This window comes from Agrilus planipennis, unplaced genomic scaffold (assembly GCF_000699045.2).
Source record: "Agrilus planipennis isolate EAB-ADULT unplaced genomic scaffold, Apla_2.0 scaffold144, whole genome shotgun sequence".
NCBI lineage: Eukaryota > Metazoa > Arthropoda > Insecta > Coleoptera > Buprestidae > Agrilus > Agrilus planipennis.
In genome coordinates, this window is record NW_020438905.1 from 363536 (window position 1) to 371997 (window position 8462).

Consider the following 8462-nt stretch of genomic DNA (forward strand, 5'->3'; position numbering starts at 1 on the left):
TTGTATGGAACGGAGTAGCAATTAAGTTCCGGTATTTGGTACCTAAATAAAACACAAATTGATTTATTTTTCAATATTTTATTATCGACCTTCACAGTAGTCATCCTCCATATACCGTTACTATTACATTTCCAGCCTATATAGCTTTTTGTAGTTATGAAGTCCTGAATCGTTGACACAGCTGCCTTGACCTCCATGATGCGTACCCTCAAGATGAGATTTCATTTTTGTTTGACAAGAGAAAAAGTCACATGGGGCTAAATCCGGGCTGTACAGAGGAGGCGACAATTTAGAGATATCTTGTTTGCCAAATACTCGCGGATAATATCATCGAAGAATAAGCGAGAAAATTCAGTGAATATAGTAAAACCAATGAGAATCTTCTTCAGCTTAGACTTGAACATCTTTGCTTTCCTTGAACGCTCTCCTTCAAAAATTGTATCACGACACGTTGTTTATAATTTGGATCATTCAATGTTGCGACGTCACTAAAAATCACAGCCTATCGACTTCAAACGTCTACTGATACCTACTAAAGGAAACAATAATGCAAGTTGGACACCTGCATCATTGTTGTTAGAAGAACGTTATAGCTAAAATCCCGGAACTTAATTGCTACTGAACTCTCAAATATTTATTGAGACACACCCTCTATATTATCCATTTTACTCCTCTAAAATATTAAAAAATATATATACATACCTCCACCGTACTGATCTGGTACTTCTTCCGAAGTATGAGCTCGGTTCAAATTCGATTTTCTCTTTCCACTTTTATCCCGTTCGGGTTTAGAACTACCTTGCGACTCGCACCCGCTGGATAGACAAATTGGACTTTTCTAAAACAAATTAATTATACAACAACCGTTTTATTAATGACAGATATAATGATTACGAAACATTGTAACAAATTGACAATAGAGATTCACGATTATGGAGAGTAGGGTAGGATAGTACTAACTAATATTATAAACGAACGAATGTGAATTTATTTGTTTGTTTATTTATTACGACTTCACGCCCTAACTGCTCAACCAATCATTATGAAATTTTGTACATGCATTGTCAGGGGTACAGAAAAGAACATAGGGTACCTTTTATCCAAAAAGAATTACTGTTCCAAAGGGATAGAATAATTAGTTGTAAGGTTCAGGTTTAATTAGCCACATTAGAATTGAACTTTGCATATTTCAAAAGAAAGGAGCCTTTTTATTGGATCACTGTATATCATTCGTCGTATTTGAATACGAAACCTAGCACCTCCACCTTTTTTTACATATTTTTATTAGATATTTAGTGCGTAAAGGGCCTGTAACAATATATTCCCAGTTTTTCTGCAACATATTGCTAAAACTACCTACATATCCCTGTTTTCCAAAAATCGATTTATAGGTACCTACTGAAATTACAAAAAGGTCTCTTTTTTTAGAAAGACTATACATTCTAAGATAGCGGCCCAGAGGCTTCGTTAATCCTTTTCTTAATTCTGTACGAAAATTTACACGGTTTCGATGATCACCTTAATGAAATGTTTGTATTTTATTGTCATTTAGGTATATATGACCGCACTATTCTTTTCTACATTAACAGTGATAAATGCTGTTCAATTTGATCAAGTTTCAAGTTGAACAGAATTCATCAAAACAATTATTCCAGAGCTTTTTCAATACGTCAAACAAACAAACTGGTTTTATAATCTGTGATAAAAACTTTCCATTTTTAACGTTTTTACGGTTAATGAGAGAAAGATGAACGGTATAGAACTCTAAGTGCGCTAATGGAATTGAATTTAATTCTAATATTTAAATTTCCTATTAAAGAAACTGCGTGACCCAAAATCGGTTCATGTTCGTGTAAAAATCACCATATTATATGCCTACCTACATAAATGCTCGTACATTACCGCAATTTTTTAACGGTTCTGCGTCAACCCATAAATGGCACGTTCACGTCAGTTTCGACTTCATTATATGCACCGCATCCAGTTTTACGAAACAATAAAATTAACACCGACTTTCGTCTGTTATGTCTATCGGTAAATCGACAATCCCAGTTGATTCACATCATGCAAGAAATAAATGCCTACCGCATGCACGCCTTTTTATGGTATCGTTAAGAAATGAAAGTCAAGTTGACCTTACTAAATCGCAACAACAATCTATAACTGGATATTGGCGACTGAATTCAGACACCTGTATATTATGGATAAAGTACGAATAGGGACTTCCATTAATCAAGTAATTGCACCGAAGGGTGTCACAATAAGACCTTATTCCTTATAAGACAAGTATATGTAATAATGAATGCCAAGATGCTACAATAATTATTGTCACTGTGGACGCATCTAAACATTCCAACATAAAATTTTAACAATTGGGTAATTATTGACGCATTGACGGTTCTCTTTGGTTCTTTGGTCTTACATAATTAATTGTAGAAAATTTTACTTATTGAAACTCCATAATCACTTAAAGGAAACGAAACATATAAACAATTTATTTCTAAATCCATTTATCTGTATCAACCATGCAAGGAAGTATAAAAATAGGCCTACATCTACGTAGCTTATAGTCGGTGATTTACTGAAACAATCTATGGCGNTTTTTATCACATCCAATTATGAATCAATAATTAATATTATTAAACAATTTTGTTTACTATCAATACGTTTATTATTCCTTTTGAAACTGCCATACAATTTTATTTAACCAACGGGTGCAAAAACCTGGGCGCTCAAGAGAGAAGACGAAGAAAAGACTTTCAAGAAGGAAGGATTCATATTTTACTTATGATTTCTTACAAAGGGGGAACGGACTGTACTTCCATATACGGACTAGTTCCAAATCGCGTGAAAATCCGAACAAAAAAATTCCCGTAAGTTCCCGTAAATGCCCATTTGTATTTGAACAAAAATACGGAAAAGTATCAATGGTGTAAAGGTATGAACAGTTGTCTGACGACTTAGAGTTGGGTAGTCTAATTTAACTTACCCTTATTTGTAGGCGCATATTAAATTGCAATGAATTATTAAAATATTGCAATATAATAAGTTAAGTGACAAAAGTTTATGATTAAAAAAAATTCTAAAATTTATGAAAAACGATTGACACAAAAAAATCTTTACACATTTTTGAGATACATCGGCGTCGTGTGAATTACCAACATTTATAAAATAATTGTTCAATTCGACATTTTATTAGAGAATTTCAATACTATTTATGCAAATAATTCACAAAAAAATTCGCTAAATGAAACATACTCAAATGACATAAAATGCGACGAAAACGCAAACTTACATTTTAATATCGTATATTCTTAAAACTTAGTTAAATCTTGACTGTTGAACTTATTTTTCAATAAACTGCTAATATAATTTAAAAAAAATCCTCAAAATATTAACAAAAAGATGCAAACGTCAAAAATGTCACAATAATTTATTTTTCTTTTTGCATAATTATGTAAATGAAGCAAGTAAATAAACAACATAGTAACTTTTGAATTGCGTCTACATTAACAAAATGGGATTAAGGCAAAAACCAATAATTATTACTAATCAAGCAATACAAAAAAAAAAGAAGATGTTAAACTTCTTAAACTTACCTTGCTTCAAGTTCACTGAAGGTAATTGGCTGTGTGTGGTACCTATCACTATTCCGGTTAAGACTCGATCTTTTTGGTACGGCTCCAGTGGATGGCATGTTCTTCTCGAAATTTTTGATCATTTCACAAACTGAGAGAGGTCGAGTGTTTTGGGGACTCGATTCGTCGCTACCACATTTGTTCATGACATTTTCTACATCTACATCTGTACTGATAGTGTGTGACCTTCGTGCTATCTTTCTTTTCCTGAAGACAACGTGACTATCATCAAATTTCGTGTACTGGTTATCTTCGCAGAAAGAAAGTCGTGGTCTGGGGGAATTTTCTCTAGATGGTTGTTTTAAGATCGGTTTGACCTCAAATTCTTCATCTTGGCAAGATTTAAACGCAGAAGAGGCAGGTCTTGACACTTCCGAATTGTCTGAAGAATCCCTTTCTTCGTACGAACTTCGAGAATGTTTCAAAATAGGTTTCTTAGGTTTATCTTCTAGTGGTTCCTTTTCGACACTGGATTTCTTCTTTAAGATTGGCTTAGGAGTTTCGACACTGCTTGGTTCTGTAACGGATAGCTCATCTGAGCTCTTCTTTTTAAGGATTGGCTTTACGGTTTCGTTGGCTTCCAGGACCATTTCAGCACCTCCAGCAGCTGCCAAAATCACTGCAGTTGTTATGGAAATATGAGGAGCATTGCTGCTAGATCCTGCGCTACTGACACCTGATCTTCTCTTAAGAATTCCCTGTGGTTCCGGTGAGTTTAGTGGTGTGTAAACTTCATCGTCATTTCGGAATATTTTACGTTTCAAAATGCTTTGTAAAGCATCGGGAGATTTAGATCGGATCATTTCCAGAGATGATCTTCGTTGATCTTTTAAAATGGATCGAGACTCTTGTTTACCTTCGGGGCTACAACTTCGTTGCCTGTGTACATGCGATTCGTCGAGACTTCTGCGCTTTTTAAGAATCCCTTGTTTTCTCAACGAGGACGACGAATGGTCAATGACACTTGGGGAAAATGTAACTGGAAGATTTGAAGCGGAACCAGCCGCTGAATTGGAAATTTTGTGATCTTCGTGGGAAGATTTTCTTTTTAAAATCGAAACAGGTACATTAACTGATGCTGTTATTGGTGTAGAGTGTTCGACTATTTCATCTGAAAGTTTCTTTTTCAGGATAGAAGGTGGACGTCTCTCATCATCACTCGATCTATTTGAAACATGTTTAAAGCTGTGCGTCGGCGTAGAAGATGAGACTTCGTTGTCAGATATTTTATCATATATTTTTGATGAAGAACTCGAACGGCCATTAGAAAATGTAGCATGAGACAATTTTTCAACCCTCGCTAATGTCTCCCTCGTCAATGCCGTCAATTCGTCCATTCTCTTAGAAACACTTGAAAGGCGGGATAATTTATCTGACTGGCAGACATCAGCCGATTTAGTCCTACCATCTTTACGAACATTATAATTATTAACTTTAATTATGTCCTTATCGCTAGTGTTATGCTTAATGTTTTCTTTATTGCCTACTTTAGAAAGAAATTTGTCCTTATCGGTAACACTATGACTAAGTTCGTTTTCTACTGCACTAAAAGGCTTGTATTTTTCTCTTGTATTAATCGTGGCAGTTTTCGATGATGGGGTTCGGTATTTTCCCATTTCAGAGTATGACGGTAAAATACCCTTTCGAGCGTTTTGCATGTGAATACTAAGTTCGGATCTTCTAGGAGGGCTTCGCGTTCTTGATGAGGTAGTGCTAAGTGAAGACGTTGGAGATGCGATGCAGGCAGTGTCGTTATCACTTTTACGGTTTCCATCGCTCGAGTAAGCTTCTTTGGCCTGCTCTAAAACTTCTGATGGGAAAAATCGACGTCTTCTTCTTCGACTTATATTGTCCTCTGAAAACCAATGATTATAACATAAGTATGAACATAAATAAAGTTTATGCAACAAAAATAACTATCTGTAACATAATCTAATCTAGTGCAAATATAATTCATTTTTATGTACCTGTTTCAAAAAATATTATAAACGAATCATTGCAACTTGTAATTTATTATTAATTTTAAATGATTTGTATCTGTGAGTTAAATTTAACTAAAAAGTCATTCAAATGCCTATTAAGGTTAAATTAAATTGAAGTCATTTTCTGTAAACTTTCAATTGGTTGTTTTGTTTGAAGATTTATTTTATAAAGTTGAGAACTTCTTGTAAATGGTTGAGGGAATATCGTAATTTAAAATAATACAAATCTACTTAAGTACAAATAAGCTTAAGGTATTATGTTTAGTAAACTTTATCACAATATTATTTCAGACTCATCGTCAAATCGTTACGATTGTCTATTATACAACTTGGGGGAAAAGAAAAGGTTAGAAGCGTTCGAAATGTTGTGTTACAGGCGAATGATGAGGATACAGTGGATAGAGAAGGTTAGAAATTGAGAGGTATTAGAAAGAATAGGAGAACAGAGGACTCTATGGAAGTCAATAAGGAATAGGCGAGATAGGTGGATATCTCTTTTCAGGCATAAGAGCTAGTCAGAGACATATTAGAGACAGAAACAGGAATTAAGAGAAGTAGAGGTAGATATATATTAGATTACTGTTCCCAAATATTTAAGGATGTGAGATGTTTTAGGGAAATGCGACGATTAGGATAGAGTGGAGGTGCAAACCAGTCTTAGAACTGACTATAATGATAATGATCCAGTAGTACACTTATTTTGAGTTTATCCTCGAAGTGTTCCTTGCTATACAAAATTTTCTGGACAAAATTATTTTTCAACGACCAAAACTACTTTCAAACGTATTATATATTTTTAATAGCTCTTAAACAGTTATGAAATGCAACAGCTATTTTCTTATATGATTGGTTGTTTCAGAAATAACCTAGTACAAGTTGAGACATAAAACTTAAACTTAAAAGTTGTTAAACAGTAATTCAGTTGTCTGTTAAAATAATAAGATATAGCGTATGAAAATACTTAAACATAGAGCGTTGTTTCGATATCTCATCTGCTTTGACCCTTAATTTTATTTGTCCAGTTTGGCCCCCAATTCCATTTGGCCTCGATGGCGCGATATTAAAAATAGATAATAAGTATGCCCTTCAGTCATAAATATTTTAATTTACTTATTTTAAAAAGTTTGTAAAAGACACTACGAAGATGTAGTTGCGGTCTATTAGATATTCAAATAAAGCTATTTTATTGAAGTCCTTGTTCGAATATGAAATCAAGCTTTAGGATAAAAACATTAGTCTAGACGGTTACCATAGCAGCATCTGCTCGTGAAAGTTCAAGGACATTGGACGAGAGGGTTACCGAAGGACAAAAATTAATTTTCTTCAATACCTGCAGGAAAAGCGAAATAGGTACTCCGGAAAATTCGATTTTTTTGTATATGAATGTACAAGGTTACGTATTCTGGAACGTACCCAACTCAAACAAGGAAATTACAATGTCAAATGCCATAAAGGGCAGCCCATTGGGATAAAAAAACTTTGACCACGCTTATACTAATACGTTTACCTCTCACCAGAAATTTTTAAAAACCGAATATATTGGAAAATAGTTGGAAATGTAGGATCTCATTTCTAAGGCTGATTTATTTTATATTATCATCTTATCAAAATACGGTTTACGATAAATGATGAAAATTTGGTTTTCTTTTATTGAGAATAAGATATTTACCTACATCATCAATCAAATTACCAAAAAAAAAAAAAAACAATAAACCGTCAATGTATTTTGAAATAATACAAAATTGAATTGTTTCTTTTATATCTTGATGTTACCTATCAAAATATCGATCAATAATGTTTTCTAATTTTTATGGAAAACTGATCTATTAGATTGTTTATTATATATTACATCACACACAACAAAATTTACGGAATATTTCTGGTGTTAAATAAGTTGTTAATATCAAGTATGATTAAACACATCAACAAATGACAAAATAAAAGCATTTTTCATGAGTTTTTCTTATCATTGAAAATATCATTTCAAAACAAATTCCCCACAAATAACTTTTAATATGATTTGAAGAGTAAAAGTTCTATTTTTCCTATTCTTGACTTATGATTAGTTTTCCATTTTCGTAACGAAACTTCATCACCACTACTCTAATAAATATAACTTTCTTAATAACTTTCTTTTCTATGTAGCACGTATATATATACTAAAGTACATATGTAGGTATCAACATGGTGTGTTTTCGAACGTTTCTTCTGCATATTGTTGTTTTTTACGATAAGATAGAACAAAATTCTACAATCAATGTTTTTCAAGTTATTATATATATTGTTTTTTATCTAGAAAATTACCAAATTTACTTAAGGATGTTAGTTATGTAAATCTTCATGTACTAAAAATGAAAAGCACTTAGGATATTATTATTTTTTGTTTTAAACATGGATATTACTTTATGAGGAATATTCTAATAAAACAATTCAAATTAGAGAAACTCTTAAATAACAGAAACCCTGCCATACATAAAAGATAATATAAATAAAGCAAAAATTATCTGTCTGTGTTGCAATCAACAAAATAGAAAAGAATAGTTTTGTAAGCTTATTATTCTCATTCAACATTTCTCCGTGAATTTAAATTGGAAAATACGTACGTAAAAGTGGCTCAAATTCTTTTGTAAAGCTGTTGAGATCCGAGATAAAGAAACATGTAAAAGCTACATAGACGTTGAAAAATTTGAAAATATGTTTTATTTTTGCTCAAGTTGTTTCTTTCCAAATGAAAATTAGACGGAAGCTATATTAATTTTACTGACAATCAGACAGGAAACGCGCTAAAATAAGACTGAAGTAAATATAGAAAATTTATATTCAAACTTATCGTCACTATTCA

The 8462-nt window shown here is 32.7% G+C and overlaps 1 protein-coding gene across 7 annotated transcripts in view; it reads right to left on the reverse strand.

Annotated features, from left to right (window-relative positions):
- Positions 1 to 8462, reverse strand: part of LOC108737716 (supervillin) — a 216405-nt gene that overhangs the window by 75264 nt on the left and 132679 nt on the right. For all 7 annotated transcript variants that reach the window (XM_025973346.1, XM_025973349.1, XM_025973351.1 and 4 more), the window contains one exon: positions 703 to 838. In XM_025973346.1, coding sequence (XP_025829131.1) covers positions 703 to 838 — 136 coding nt within the window. The remainder of the gene's footprint in view (positions 1 to 702; positions 839 to 8462) is intronic.